The 17191-nt window shown below is 38.2% G+C and overlaps 1 protein-coding gene across 1 annotated transcript in view; it reads right to left on the bottom strand.

Moving 5' to 3' along the window:
* slc1a7b (solute carrier family 1 member 7b) overlaps window positions 1–6032 on the bottom strand; it is a 49557-nt gene extending 43525 nt beyond the window's left edge. The window contains exon 1 of the mRNA XM_065269083.1: window positions 5736–6032. Within this exon, the coding sequence (XP_065125155.1) occupies window positions 5736–5876 (141 nt within the window). The 5' untranslated portion in view covers window positions 5877–6032. The remainder of the gene's footprint in view (window positions 1–5735) is intronic.
* Window positions 6033–17191: the final 11159 nt, after the last annotated feature.

Genomic DNA, 17191 nt, shown 5'->3' on the forward strand with positions numbered 1-17191 from the left:
TTGTTCTCCAAGAGTGAAACAAAAACTCAATTTTCAATAGCTTGATGGTATAAGCGTATATACAGTGAAACAAATGAAACCATTATAGATTTTGCAACACTGTTTTAAAGGTCTAGTCTGTCAATGAAACTGATTTACAATAAACTGATTGGACGAGCCATGGTAATGTGCAAGTACAATGGTGCATAATGTATATAGAAAAATTGTATGTGTCTTTTGTCCATTTAATTGCAACTAAAAAAGGGAAAATTGTTAAGATGGAGAATATTTTAATATTCACTTACAAATTCAATTATTCAAAATTCACAAAACTACAAAACCTTTTGTGATTCCTGTTTGTTTGTCTGCGTGCAGGTACAGCAGGGTACAGACGTTTAAAAGCAGGAATAGCTTTCTGTTTTCTTCTGCTTTTAAAGGCCAATTCATCTGTGTTTTGGCATTTAATACGTCTTTGTTTTGTCTCATTCTCTTTAGTACACTATTAGTCTCTAAAAGCATTTTCAGAGCGAGAGCTCTAGTGTCCTTGTTGAACGTATTATTAAAATTAATTTGGGAAACAGAGTACCTAAAAGTTGAAAGTTCACCAATAACTCCAGGATACAAAATCAGGCTAGGAAGTACTCAAATATATTTAAGACATATCCAGTTTCAATCAGTACTGTAAAGTTTTCATCTGTGTCCTCAGTACATCACGTCATCTAGTGGAACAAGCTCAGTAATTACTAATAAGCTGAGTCGAGATGAAGAGTGGTTGTTAATCAGGTAACATTGTTCCTGAAGCATTCAGAAAGCAGCGTTTCTTTCCTATATATGTTTAGATCAACTCTCTTTCAGATGTGCTGTACAAAACTTCATCGTCATTAAAAGCAGGAGTTCTCAACCTTTTGCAACACAGAATAACAGAAAAACTATATTAATGGGTACCAAAGACCACCATGCCCGCCGCCATATTTGTGTCCATCTTGGCAGTGAACACAGCATATCTAATGCACTAAATGTCACATTTATTACTTTAATTGAGAGTTTACCAGAGACAAATTACTGATTTTACAATGTGGAGTTAGATGTCAGCTGCCAGTCAGTCCCTCCAGTTGTTCGCGATCAAATATCACTTACTGTTTACTTGATTATTTAATTACTTGAGAACTTTTTATTAAAGCAATAAGCCCCAAGAAGCAGTGGGTTACCAGTGCATTTTATAACGGCTAAGGGGCGTTTGTTAGGCACGACGCGAAGCCCCCTTAGCTGTTATAAAATGCACTGTAACCCCACTGCTTCGCGGGGGTTATTGCTTTTATAAAACGGTTACTTTATATGCATTTCGTTAGCGGGATTTTATAAAATACAACACAAATAACCTGTAATTATAGTAGTATAAATATTACTCTTCGTCCAAACAAAGTAGTTCCTAAGAATCAAGTGTGACTGAAAGAGAGCGCAGTTCCCAACCAACACAGATGCAGCAAAGACACAATGAAAATATGATTTAAGACTGTGGTGTTTATTTTTTCATAAATCAGTATGCAGCAACAGTGGCGCAGTGATACTTCTGTAATGCGGTCTGAAGCGTGGGTTTACCGGGGTATTTTATCATGGCTTAGAACGTGTTTCAACCAATCAGAATGAAGAACCAGAACTGCCCGTTTTATAATATTCATTTAATATTAGGCAAGAATTTAAGTTATCCCTGGTCACTTCTGTTGAAGGCGAACCTTTATTCTGCCGATTTAACTCCTTTGGAATTGAATAAAATTGTAGTTACTGTACAGCCAACATCGCAACATATCCCGGGCAAATTATAATCTTGTTGTAAACCTCATGGAAGGGTTTTATTGATCTTTATCTGGTAGCTGTGGCTGCTGTGACCATAGAATAAAGCAGAGCCCGCATCTGTGACCGGACACAAAAATGGCGGCGACGACACGCAGTGATGTCACATGGTCTGGATGAATATTGTGACATGCCTTTAACGTCACTAAAGTCACTAAAGGTACATCTGATGGTACCCCGTAGATGAACGAGAAATGTCATTGCTTCGAATGGAAAAACCGAAAGGTGTCATTTTGGATGTAAAAATGTAAAGGTGGACTTTTAGGACTTACTGTGTGTTCACACCAGACGCAGATGAGGCAGCAAGCGTGAGTAATTTATGTGTTAAGTCAATGCAAAGATGCAAAAAGGCATCACGCGGCGCGTTAAGCGTGAATGGCGCGGCACAATTGGAAACGCGCAAGTGGAAAAATCTGAACTTTGGCGGATATTTGTGGCGCGTTAACCAATCAGGAGCTTGCTCTAGTAGTGACCTGTTTACATAAGCGAGCGGAGTCGCAGAAGCCCCTCCCATGACATGAATTTCTGTGTGAATGTCTCGAATTATTAGAATTTCATGCGCAGCTTTCACGCATGAATGAAGAGAGTAAATCACGTGTTTTTGCCGCCTCTATCGCGTCTGGTGTGAATGCACAGCTAGACTTTTCAGACGGTTTTTTTTTTTGTACTCAAGGTTAGTACTGAACAGCCACAGTAAATGTACTATTTATAGGTATGTGTTTAAGTAAAAATTATAATTTTTTGTTTCATTTGATCAACTTACAGCAAAGTTATTCTGCCAAATTCCTAATAAAAAAGAATGTTTTTATTTGCATATATTTACTATATTAAAAACGATTTCTACTTGAACACATGCAGTGAATTAAAATGTGTCTTTCTTAATGCATAAGCCAAACAACTAAAAGTAGACTATCTTTCACGCCAAAGCATGGGATAAATGTGTGCATTTAAAACTGATCTAGGGGTGAGGATTTTGCTTCCTTTCGGGGTATCCCACACCGGAGTCACAGCGGAGTGCATTGTAAATGCCAGCAGTGTGTTCGACATTTAAGGCTGCTGTTTTTCCTCATCCCATTTTCAAAGTTTAGTTGGTGCAAAAAATTTAAAGTTCAAAGTTCAAAGCCAAGAGATATAGTTTCTTTAATTATTATTATTATTATTATTATAACATCCAAATAAGCGTTTTGCACAAGAAAATGTGTTGTATAAAATTCATATTTGTTGCAAAGAGAAACATAATCCTCTTCCTGACATCTCTCTTTGTGGTCCGTGGAGGAAAGTTACGGTTCATAACACAACTGATTTTCCAGCTGCCTATGCCAATACTTTTGCTATATTTTCAATATATGCAATATTTTATTATGGCGCACATGTTGATGTCCATGATATTTGAAATGTACAGAGAAGTTCCCTAAAATGTCAAAATCATTCTTGGCCCTCAACACCAAGAACAGACTACTTAACCAAAAGCTGAGGTGTGCCGAGACTTCATTCACATCTAACACTCCTGTGGATTACAGAAAATAAACACAGATCTGCCGATTACTGTAAAAAAACGCCAATAAAGCCTCCTTCTGCTCCAAAGCGTTCTTTCAATTGCTTGGCCACGAAACAGTAAAGAGAAGTGCTTCAAACTAATGCAAGAAATGACTCACGACCAGCTACCACGGGACGCACACAAAAACACAATCTAACTAAAGCAAAACAAAAAAGAAATAAAAATCCAAAATCTCTTCACTCCTGCACTCAACAAGAAAAACAACAATATAGCGTGTCGATTTATAAGTGCTGTGAAGGATCAAAAATTCATTCTCTGTATTCTTTTTCCTCAAGGAAAGGACATGGTTGGGGTTTTTTTCAAGGTTTACAATTATCGAAAAAGAAAGCCAGTTGAATGTGTACAAAACTGTTGAAAAAAAATCAGTTAATAAGACTTCTTCACAGTGTGGGTTCATGGGCAATACAAATAAATGTTAATATAATATATATATTAATGGTATATTTTGCACAGTCATGCCTAAAACAATGTCCTAAAGATTCTTAAAAGCAAGGAATAGTTTTATTGTATGTATTATTTTTTAGAGCTAGGGATATTTTTTGGGCTATATTTGGTTTGTTATACAAGAAAACAATGACTATTTCAATACAAGTGTGAATTACAGCCGTGACTTTTTTCAAGGGCGCACAAATGTGAAGCTCATCAAAACATGTATTAAGCCCGTCTTTTGTGTAGATTCATAAGTGATTTATCAAGTGATTTGTTAAAATATGCTTTCGGCGCCTCATGTGCATCACGCATCATGTCAATAATCTCATGTGTTATTAGGGTTTATTAGAGTTTAGTGTTAAGTTAGTGTCTTGCGAGTATTTTGCGAGCATGTCTTTTATCATAAACCCTTCCGACGCATGTGCAGCAGGCACGTATTTTTGACATGATGCATGATGCACATAAGTTTACATGATAAACCGAACACATATTTTAACATGACAAGCCACCCACAACGCACCAAACACATATTTTGTGTTTGACATCACAGGCATCTCACTGCCCCTCCACTTTAAAATAATTGGCTACATTTTTTGAGTGGCAGCAAAGTCAGCCAATCAGTAATAAGATTGCAAGTTAAGCCAGTAGGGGGAGCTAAATAGGGGCAAAACCACTTGTTTAAAATCCCCCACCGTAATAGAGCTATCTGAGAGAGGTTTTTGGGAAGCTTCTAAGGCATTACAGACCCAAACAAAGAAAATGTGTCTACATGTCACATCACAGAACAAATATAAATACCCTGTTCAATCATTCTATGTCACCTTTAAGCTTTCATCAGGCAATGCAAGGGTTCAACCATGACAAAAAACTAAACGTTGAGTATGCGTGATACAAACCAACAGTGTGTTCTTAACTCATAACTAACTCCTAACTCATTTTATGGATCCAGGGTGCTGATGTTAGGAAAAACATTATGTTCCTACAAAATTTTACTTTATGTGCGCTCAATCTGCTCATACACTATTCAATGTACTATTCACACGAGGTGCAAGAGATCCTTGAGTCGGTTCTCAGCACTTCCGTGTTCTCAGATGACAAGAGTGTAAACTGAGCAAGAAAGCCTATTTAATGTGACATTTTTGCTGTCGTTTTCTTAAAAATTTGGCATCTCTGTAAAAATAAACCAAATTTAGTTTTTTTAAAGAGCACTTTGTAATTTAGCTGAAATGGCAGAAAGCATTATCAGCCTGCTTTAAATGCAGAGACACTAAGCAGCTCTTGCTTAATGTACAATTACTGAGAGCATTTGTATGATTGAAGCGTAATCCCCGGCCGTCACAGCAAATGCCTCTCGCTGGGTTTATTTTTAGCTGCATTTGAAAATCATAACAGAGGTTTTAGTTGAAGTGACCATCACAAAACATACAGGGGAAAAATCCTAACCCTTTCCTGTCCCTTCACGGTTTTATTCATATTCTAAAGTGTTTTATACAAAAGTGCACATCAACGCTATATTTTTGGTCTTTTTTTTTATTTGTAACACCTTTCTAATTTGATAAAAATGGTAAATCAAATCTGGAAATGCAATGGATGAGAAAGGAATTGGGAAAAAACATAAAAACAAACATCTTGTATCTAAAGAAACAGATTGGGGGGCAAATGTTTTACAATCAGCCAATGAAGAGTTTAGGTCGGTGTTTATGGTGGTAACCTTCTTAAGGAAATTAATCTAAAAAGCAAACAAATTTCATTTGAACCCCATGCGGAGACCTTGAGGAAAGGTTTGGAGAGTCACTGTAGGTGGGGTGATGGGGGGACGGTGTTGGCTTTTGGGAAAAGTTTGCTGGGTACTGCAGTATAGATTCAAGTACTGACTGCTTTACTCCAGCACATGTAAGAAGTGGTCATGGGGACTAACCTGCTCCGAGAGGTTCTTGGAGCGCAGGAAAAATCCCAGCAAACATCCAATAACCACAGCCAGCACTGAGAGGATGAGCAAGCCGTTTTGCTTGCAGACCCCCTTCACTCGCACCCACACGGCGTCCAACGCCACAGCCATCGTGTCTCACGTCCAGGGGCTTTCAGCAACACTAGCAGCTCTCCATAAATCCAGCGCCTAGATCCAGCAGGGACCGGACCCGAAAATCGTCAGCGAACGAAAAAAGTGGATAAAATGACTAGATAATACGTGCGGTGTTGCTCAGGTCTTGCGTAAAAAAATCATCACGCTTTCTCTTGCCTTTGCTATGCAACAATGGGCATCACACTCTCCAAGCATCCACTGTTCATCCAAGCCCATTTGGAACAGATTGTCTCTGCCCACTTTCCAGCACAGCCAATGAGAATATGGTGTTGTGCACAACGCAAAGAGCACCAATCCTATTAATGAAAGCACGCTGTGTAATAGGTCTGTGGCCTGGATTACACACAAACAGCAATGTGTGATGGGATGGTGTAGTGGTAAAAGCCCAGGGGTTGGTAGCAAATATCCATTGATATGGAACACTGTTGGTCCTATATAAATAGCGATGGTAGAAGAACCAGTTTTGGTTCCTCAAAGAATCATAAAGTCAAAGGTTTTTAAAAGGCTGAACATCAAGGCTGAACCCTTATGAAAATGAACCATAGTTTAACCACAGTTAAAACCAAAAGAATATGGTTACTGTGGTAAAACCATGGTTTAAGCAAGAGAAAAATTAAGTAATAAATAAAAGATACAAACTGTACGTACATCTTGACCTGGTAAATCATTTTTGTGTTCAATGTTTAGAAAATGTACCCGCTGTGCAATAGTCCAGGAAGATATTGGGGGGGGGCTGACATTGCAGTAATTTGTTTATCTGTTATGTATATTGCAATGTGAGCAATACTGGATGGCTTTACCAGATGACTTATAAAAGATCTTTTTAAAAGGAATTGACTTCTGCCTTGCATTTTTTTTGTATAGCTCACCAATTTCTCATAGAGCCATATGGCAAAAAATTAATTTCTCTACCAAAAATATATTTTAAATATATGCTAAATACATTTTGTAGAAAGTAATGCTCAATTGTTTGAATTGATGTTTGAATTTGAAAATATATTTAGTTTTAACCTTCATATATCAACATACTGTATATTTCAAAATGTATTTCAAGGGCAAGCAAATACATTTTTTAATTTTACATCACATATTGTAAAAATGTATGTTAAATATATGTAAATACGAGTTAATTTTATAAAGTATATTTTTAAAGTTGAAAATATATTTGATTTTAACATTTTTAAAACTGTTATGTTTACAGGTTCGTACATCCAAAGGTGGACATCACATTTTTGTTATTTGCATCATAATATTTAATTCTGTGTAACTGGAACCTGTTGTACACCTTCAAAATGAAGGTTATTATATTTATTGGTTCTTCCTAACCCCAAAATAGCTGGAAGAAATCTGAAAAAAGACAAACCTTAGTTACTTACACTTAGGAGGATGTTCTTCCAGTGCGACATGAATGTCCTTGAATTTAAATATATGGAGGGCTAAATATATTTTAAATGTGCTAAATACAAGTTAATTATATCAAGTATATTTTTGAAGATGAAAATATATTTCATTTTAAAACCTTTTCAAAACCTTGTTGTGTTTACAGGTTCGTAACATAAAAAAGTTTTTCTTCTTTAGTTACTTACTCTTAGGAGGATAAAAAGTTTTTCGTCCAATGCGACATGAATATCTTTCCTTGAATTAAAATATATGGAGGGCTAAATATATATTTTTTAATCCTTAATTAATATATATTTCTACAAAATGGCCCAAAAAATATATCAGTAAAATATATTTTGTAAACTTATTCCAAAATATATTTCAGCAAATGTTTTGGACATTTTTTTTATATTTTGAAATATGTTTATTTATAATTACATCTGTGATTTCCTTCTGCCATCTGAAACCTCTTTGCAAGTGGTACACTATATAAAAAAAAGATTAAAAATAGTGTTTTGTTTGAAAAACACGCTTTGTATGTTTTGCGATGCGACTATTGCATTGTTAATGCTGGAACGATAAAGTGTGCAGCTTTACTAGGCACCATATGCAAGAAATCCTGTAGTACAAGTGTGATATGATGCTACACTGAACGTGAAAACTCATGAAAGGGCAAATGTGAAAAACAGATACATGGCATGAGATGAAGAGTCATTGATTTTTTTAATAGAGTAACAGATACTTTCAGATGACATAATCCCTCTCTCATTCACAATTACACTGAAGACTGAAGGCTAAGCATCTGTCCCCAGCTGTGACTCTCAGAGGACTCGAATCCGCTGGGCTTGCACACAAAGATTTCATTTAAGCAGGAGCTGAATGTGTCTGCTCAAGTAGACCCCTAAGCATACAACATCCTATACAAGAAAACACCCAATGTCCTCTGTGACATACTCTTTCTATACCCAGATTATGGGACTTAAGTAATAGATCAAGTAAAGGGAGCTACATGATAGTGACCCATAAGGATATTTTCCAATTTAGTAATAATTCATTGACAAAATCGAGTAGCACTTGTTGTTTGTCGTTTCTATGATCACAAATACAAACATGGTTTTAATGTTTTAGCATCTTTACCTTAATGATCGGTTACGTTCTGCTCTTTCAATGTGGTGCAAGTCCCCTGCTGATCACAATGTTGGGATTTATTTTGCAATAACACTCGGCTGGCTGCACATTATCCATTACTTATTTCTCACTTGTTTTCAGAAACCATACTTGTATAATTTATACAATATCACAAAACAGCAGAAAAGCATTTTGCCAGGCCCGCAAAAGTATATTCACATATCACTTCACATCTTTAGGTATGCTAATTCTTTCAGACAGTGAAGAGACACGTGTATGCACAAATACAGTGGAAGAAGAGGGATTTCAGGACACAAACTGTAACATTCGGCACAAAACATGCGTCACTTCAGCGTTTCAGTCAAGACCAGTGGATGTTTACCAGCATAATCCAACCCATTTTGGCTGTCACACATGTACACTCACCTAAAGGATTATTAGGAACACCATACTAATACTGTGTTTGACCCCCTTTTGCCATCACTACTGCCTTAATTCTACATGGCATTGATTCAATAAGGTGCTGAAAGCATTCTTTAGAAATGTTGACCCATATTGATAGGATAGCATCTTGCAGTTGGTGGAGATTTGTGGGATGCACATCCAGGGCACGAAGCTCCTGTTCCACCACATCCCAAAGATGTTCTATTGGGTTGAGATCTGGTAACTGTGGGGGCCATTTTAGTACAGTGAACTCATTGTCATGTTCAAGAAACCAATTTGAAATGATTCGAGCTTTGTGACATGGTGCATTATCCTGCTGGAAGTAGCCATCAGAGGATGAGTACATGGTGGTCATAAAGGGATGGACATGGTCAGAAACAATGCTCAGGTAGGCCGTGGCATTTAAACGATGTTCAAATTGGCACTAAGGGGTCTAAAGTGTGCCAAGAAAACATCCCCCACACCATTACACCACCACCAGCCTGCACAGTGGTAACAAGGCATGATGGATCTATGTTCTCATTCTGTTTACGCCAAATTCTGACTCTACCATCTCAATGTCTCAACAGAAATCGAGACTCATCAGACCAGGCAACATTTTTCCAATCTTCAACTGTCCAATTTTGTTGAGCTTGTGCAAATTGTAGCCTCTTTTTCTTATTTGTAGTGGAGATGAGTGGTACCCGGTGGGGTCTTCTGCTGTTGTAGCCCATCTGCCTGAAGGTTGTGTGTGTTGTGGCTTCACAAATGCTTTGCTGCATACCTCATTGTAACGGGTGGTTATTTCAGTCAAAGTTGCTCTTCTATCAGCTTGAATCAGTCGGCCCATTCTCCTCTGACCTATAGCATCAACAAGGCATTTTCGCCCACAGGACTGCCCCATACTGGATGTTTTCCCTTTTCACACCATTCTTTGTAAACCTTAGAAATGGTTGTGCGTGAAAATCCCAGTAACTGAGCAGATTGTGAAATACTCAGACCGGCCCGTCTGGCACCAACAACCATGCCACGCTCAAAATTGCTTTAATCATCTTTCTTTCCCATTTCTTTCCCACACCCCTGAATGCATTGGAGCAACTGCCATGTGATTGGTTGATTAGATAATTGCATTAATGAGAAATTGAACAGGTGTTCCTAATAATCCTTTAGATGTGTGTATACCTCTGTTTACCACTTTACGCTTGTGTTATCTGCAGCTACTATTTTGCAGGTAGAAACAAACTAAATGCATGTCTGTTGCGTTCGTTTCGTCACAGTTTACACTGTAAAAAAATTCCGTAGAAATTGCAGCTGGGTTGCCGGTAATTTACAGTAGATTTAAATTTATGTTTTTGACTGGCAATATTTTGTTCAAAGTTAAATGAACATTAAATATTTACAAGTCTTTGTCTTTACAGAGTAAAACTAAAATAACAGCATCAAGCAAAACATTCTGGGAAACAAAATCTGAAGCAAAAAACAGAAAAAGGTTGATGATGATTTCTGGTTCCCAGAATGCTTTGCATGAGGCTGTTATTGTATATTTTTATTCTGTAAAGATAAAGACTTGTTAATATTTAAAATTTATTTAACTTTGAACAAACTCTTGCCAGTAAATAACATAAATGTAAATCTACGGTAAATTACCGGCAACCCAGCTGCAATAACATTGTAATTTCTACGGATTTTTTTACAGTGTACGTCACGGTTCCCCAGACTCCATTCTCTATAATCCCGCTCTTTTGCCAATATTTCTGCTCAATCTGGTTTTATCAGGTCAGGATTAGCAGAGATTAGTCAAATGCCCTGGCATGGCTGGCATGCACATTTACACACTTATTAATGATGTTAACGTCTCCGTCATAAAAAAGAAGAGCAAGATATCCGCTAATACTGTGAAAACTGCAAAACGCAAACAGTTTTTGTCACTTTGTATAGTATGGGTAATTACACAAACCACAAATCTGACCATCTGTCTTAACTATTTTTAGCAATGGGATTTATGATTCTTGTCTGGTGGATGATAAAATGAGTAGAAGCCAATAGCCAAGTAGAGGGATATCTAGAGACCAGCACAGCAGGATACAGTTTCAATACAATCAGGAAATCCATTGCATCAATCTAACAACTTCCTCACAGACATCCAGAACCTCTTAACGACCACATGCTGACATGATAGTTATAGACATTTTTAAGCGTCATTTCTTTTATCCATAAATGCTCAACAAGAACATATACTTTAAAAAAGAAAGGTGCATCACAATGCCAGAGAAGGACCTTCAACATCTGATGAACCTTTCTGTTTCACAAAAGGTTTTTCTACTGGAAAAAGCTATTTTGACTATAAAAAAGGTATGGTGGGATATCTGTGACGAATCTTTTACCCATATTATGTACTGAACTTTAATTGAACCCAATGTTTGAAGGTCCAAATTGCATCTTCAATACAGCTTTAAAGTGCTCTAAACAATCCAAACCGAGGCATAAGTGAAGTGAAAGACGATCGTTTCTCTTGATAAAGCCATTATGCTTCAGGTGGGATCATTAAGAGCCCTTTGAAGCTGCATTTTTAAAGGGTACAGTCTCAGACAGCTTTTGTACCTTTTAGGTTAAAAATGTTCAGTATGAACTTTCAGTATAAAGTTTTTCGTACACCGGTTTCACCAGCCTGATCTCAAAAGAAGTGGTACATATTTTACGAGTTTTGTATGAATTCGTACAAAGTAAATCGTACAAAAACAAAACCCTGCCCCTAACCCCAGCATCCCCCAACAGGGGCAAAAAATTATGAATGTTGTCCTACAAATTAATATAAATTTACAACTTTGTACGAATTGCCAAGAGATCGCATCAGTTTTACCCACAAACGTACGCTGTTTGAAAATGAGATTCGGAAAGGCGAAGGTCTACGCCACACAGATTTTCAGTTGAGAGTAAAGGGCTTTTGAAATAACCTTTGGCTCGATGAGAGAAAATAAGACTTTGTACCACATGATTCAGTGAATACAGAGGTTGACCACAAGGCCACTGCAACATCATTCAAGAGCTTCAATTGCTCCAATCAACCCTCCTTACCAGTTGTTCTCGATCTTAATGGACTCTTGCTTGCTCTGACCCTTCTCTGGCAAATTTTGTTTCATTTGGCTCTTAGCTCACCATCCTCCAATACCAACCATCTCTACCTCTGACATGCCCTCGCTGAACCACATCATTTTGCTATCTCTTCCACGTGTTCCCCAGAGTGAGTAGAACTAAAGCTCGGCAGACTCATTAAATGGATCTGAGTCTAACCGCTAGTCTCAGAATTCAGGTAAAAAGAATTGGTCTGCCTACATGCATTACCAGACTACTGTTAAATCAGCTTGATTTATTCAGCATGCTTTACCAAGGTATGTAGCTAATAATGTTACTCCTCAACTACCTGGGTTTGTTTTCCTATTGATGGCAGAGAATTCTGCCCCATGGATTCTGGTTACTGTGGCAACATTGTATCTGGATATGAACATTGGCTTAAGGTTTCTGGATGCATTAAAGCTTGGAAATCACAACCCTATAGCATAAATTGTGATACACTGCAACATCAATGCTCTTTGACAACTAATGCATAAGAAACTGGATGAAAAATACATCACATTTGCAGGTGTTGTTACGGGAAATTGGTAAAAAAAACAAGGGTTTTTATTAAATAGCTGAGCCACTTTGAACTTGAACTAAGTACTAAGCCTAAATTTTAAAGGTGCCGTAAAATGTAAAACTGTATTTACCTAGGTGTAAATAAAAAAATAGTCCTGTACATGATAATCACATATCGTGATCCTCAAACACGATTGTTTTCTCCCTCTTATGTAAACCTTGTGCATAAAGGCCGCCAGAAAACATCTCAACTAGGGATCAAACGATATGGACTTTTTTAGTGCCGATACCGATTTTTGTTTCATCAGCCTTAACCGATTACCGATACAGGCTGCCAATTTTCTTGAGCCGATATTTGGAACCGATACTGCTTTTGTTTACTCAATTTATATCATAAAAATGACACGATGATCCCAAATGTTATTAGCCTCAATATAAAAAAGTAACATTTATTGAACTTAAAAAAAACTATATTTAACAAATAGTAAAAACAGGTGAGGGTGCTATGTAACAATGAACTACACTCTCCACAATGACGAGGAACTATCAGCAAAGGATATTGATTTCTAGCACTTTACTACTACAAATATATATAGAGAGATGAGAAATAAAAACCCGCTTTGTCCAGCTATGATCAGCTGTTCAGATGCTTCAGATGTTGTCATGGAAAGGTTGGTTGTTTTTAGTCACAGCACTCTGTCTGTAAATAATGGCGGAAAAATCAGCGAACACAGCAGCCACATATCGACCGATGCCGATACACGATAATCGGCCCAATATATATATCACTAATCTCAACATAACGCCCAATGTGACGTAACAGTTGAGATGTACGCTTGGGGTGTGAGATATCATACCATCCATAATAATACAGGTATAATTTTTTACGATAAAAGTTTTTTTTTCGCAACATCAAAGATATAATAGAGGGATGATGTATGGGGCATTTACGTTCCCCAACGCGCACAGCAACCAAGCATCACTGTGCAAATAACTTTTAAACTGATTACACCCATTCTCAAAAAACCAAATTCCGACCCAACATCACAGTTAAACTACCGTCCTATCTCCAACCTCCCCTTTCCGGCTAAGGTATTAGAAAAAGTGGTGGCCTAGCAACTACACACATCTAAACCATCACAACCTGTATGAGCCTTTTCAATTTGGTTTCCGCCCGTGTCATAGTACAGAGACTGCCCTACTATGCATAGTTAACGACTTTCTTCTGTCTGTGGACTCCGGCTCACTTATCATTCTCATCCTTCTCGATCTTAGTGCTGCTTTTGATACAATAAATCACAATGTCTTAATCTCCCGTCTGTCTGCTATTGGTGTTTCTGGCAAAGCCCTAAATTGGTTTCAATCTTACCTCACCAACAGAAAGCAATTTGTCGCACTTGGTTCACATAAGTCTTCCAAGTCCTCAGTCACTCGTGGTGTCCCTTAGGGTTCAGTTCTCGGGCCACTCCTCTTTCTCATATACATCTTCCCTCTTGGTCAGATTATTCGCAGCCACGGTCTAAATTTCCACTGCTATGCAGATGACATTCAACTCTATCTTACCACCACTTCACCCTCTGACCCCCCCCACACACTCGCTCACTGACTGCCTTTCTGACTTAAAAACATGGAAGCAAAACAATTTTCTCAAACTCAACACGGATAAAACTGAAATTCTGCTGATTGGCCCTAAAAGCATGCTCTCCAAACCGTACACTTTCACTCTTAATATTGATTTTTCACCTGTTCACCCAACCCCGGTTGTCAAAAACCTTGGCATTATATTTGACTCACAGTTTTGATCATCATATCAAATCACACACTAAAACGGCCTTCTTTTCACCTCCATAACATTGCCTGCCATCGACCCTTCCTTTCCTTGATGGCGCAGTGGATAAGACACTCGCCTTTGGTGTGAGAGACCCAGGTTCAAATCCACTGTGACACATCATTGTGTCCCTGAGCAAGACACTTAACCCCTAGTTGCTCCAAATGTGTGCGACCTCTGACATATATAGCAATTGTAAGTCGCTTTGGATAAAAGCGTCAGCTGAATGAATAAGTTCAGCGGCAGTGGCGGCAGTGGCTTAGTGGTTCATGTAGGTTGTCTACAAACCGGAAGGTTGGTGGTTCAATCCCCGGCTCCACTGGACCAAGTGTCGAGGTGTCCTTGAGCAAGACACCTAACCCCAGCTTGCTCCCGACGAGCTGGCTGGCGCCTTGCATGGCTGACACCGCCGTCGGTGTATGAATGTGGGAGTGAATGGGTGAATGTGAGGCTAATTGTAAAGCGCTTTGGATGGCCATAGGTCTGTTAAAAGCGCTATATAAATGCAGTCCATTTACCATTTACCATTTACCATAAGTAAGTAAGAATAAGTAACTCACTTTTCCTTGGTGTCCCCACCAAATCCCTTCAAAGATTGCAATACATCCAAAACTCTGCAGTCAGGCTCCTTACACATACAAAACGATCTGCCCATATCACCCCCATTCTCCATCAGCTCCACTGGCTACCAGTTCCGTCCCAGATTAAATACAAAGTGCTACTACTCACCTTCAAAGCCCTCCATAACCTTGCTCCTCCATACATCTGTGACCTCTTAATTAGTTACACTCCCCCCCCTTCACTCAGATCTTCCGACCAAAACCTTCTCCTCATTCCCTGCACTAGACTTTCCACCTTGGGTGGTAGGTCTTTCAGTGCCCAGGCCCCAAAACTCTGGAACTCCCTACCAAAACCTCTTCGTGACAGTTCCTCTCTACTTTTCTTCAAAACGCATCTTAAGACATCTTTCTGTTTAATGATCACTTCTCTTCATACAATTTATAGTCCATTTACAGTATGTTTTGTTGTATTGCTATTTGTATTGCAATTTCTTATGAGTCATCCGGCTCATAACCTTTTCACCCAACTTCCATCAGGAAGACGTTTACAGAGCATCCCTACACGCACATCACGGTTTAGAGATAGCTTCTACCCACAGGTCATAAGATTACTTAATGATAGTGAGAGAGGAAGGGTTGAGGTTTGGTCTTAGCTATTGTATTTATGTTGTTGGATGTTTTTTCTTTTAATATTATTTTAATTAAATTATTAAATTATTGATTAATGCTGAGTGCCAAGGCATATTGTATTTCATTGCTGTGGTACTCTGTACTAATATGCATATGAGAAAATAAACTTGAACTTGAACTTATGTTTCTTATGTAATGTTTATCTGACTGTGTGATGCTATTTCTATGTAAAGTGACCTTGGGTTTGAGAAAGGCGCTATATAAAATATTATTATTATTATTAATAATAAACTGAATTACGTGTTAAGGAAAACGTTACCAACTCATACCAAGGCTAACGGTTAAAAGTGATAAAAATGTCCAACTATTAATATTACAGCGTCATTTTTTAATTACCGTTTAAGCATGCTAGTGTCACGCCTTGTGCAACTTACTCCTGGGTCCTAAAGTACACCCCATTTCTCACAACATATAAGCAGACAGATGACCTGATGATTTGTCCTGTGTTTGAAAATCTGATTTACTAATTAACTGGATGAGCATTTCTCTCACAACCATTAATGTCAATGTTATTTAGTTGATATTTACGCGAATAAAAGTGCACTTACATGTAAAATCAAATCAATGACAGTTCCTTTCCCATATTTTTTTGCTATACTGTCATACATATCATTACCGCAAATATTCTTAAAATATCATGATTAGGGCTGGGATAAACAATTATTTTTTAAACGATTAATCTAGCGATTATTTTTCGATGCATCGATTAATCTAACGATTCATTTTATCAGTCCGATTCGACTTCGATTCGATTCTCAATTATCTCCCCATTAATTAACTAATAGCAATTTATACATGTTGATTTACATATCTGAATGTAAACATTTCAATTTATGTTTTATTGCTCTTAAAATTTCTAAATAAAAAAAGACTATACAAGTGCAAAATAATGCATTCTTAGGTTGTTTTCACATATATTGGTGCGCACCGTGGTGCGGCCTCGGATCGCGCCAAAATACATTGTATCATTTTTCAGTTAGTGCGGTCCGTGTTCACATATATATATTTTTTACTTTACTCGAAATGCCGCACCGTACACCATGTGACAATGGTCAGCGCTGTCATTGGTCTCTGACAGCTCTTACCGTCTCATGACCACCCCCACGTTTCCACGACAACCAGCTTGACAGGGAGAGCGCAGCTATCAAGATGTGGAGATAAACGATGCACGTCTTTGTGAAGTTTCTTTGCTTTAACGCGAAATTGCGTAGCTGTTCTATTAAGCCTTTCTCACGGAGCCGTTTGCTAAAAGCCCGTAATGTCACTATTTGTGTGTGAAGGACAGCTATGCATTTATAAAATGAGAATCTCTATGCAACGGACCAGGATTGGCTTGTTTGTTGTTAACCCACAATATAACACCAGGCTCACGTCACAACGAAAGCCCAGTTGCTCAAACATGTGGAGAACTTCCTGTATTTGGTTCGGCCCGAGGTCCAGCAGTGTTCACACCACAGGTGGGTCGCCCCAGAGTTCGGCAACAGCCGCTCCGAGACCACCTGTTTAGAGCGGTCTCGGAGCGGTCGTTTAGTGCGCACCCGAGTGCGGCTGTTGTGTTCACACTGACCCAAACGCACCGTAGTCGGAGCGACACGTCATTTGGGCCGACCTAAACAGTGTATATGTGAAAACACCCTTAGTCAGAGGTA

This window comes from Paramisgurnus dabryanus, chromosome 21 (genome assembly GCF_030506205.2).
Source record: "Paramisgurnus dabryanus chromosome 21, PD_genome_1.1, whole genome shotgun sequence".
Lineage (NCBI taxonomy): Eukaryota > Metazoa > Chordata > Actinopteri > Cypriniformes > Cobitidae > Paramisgurnus > Paramisgurnus dabryanus.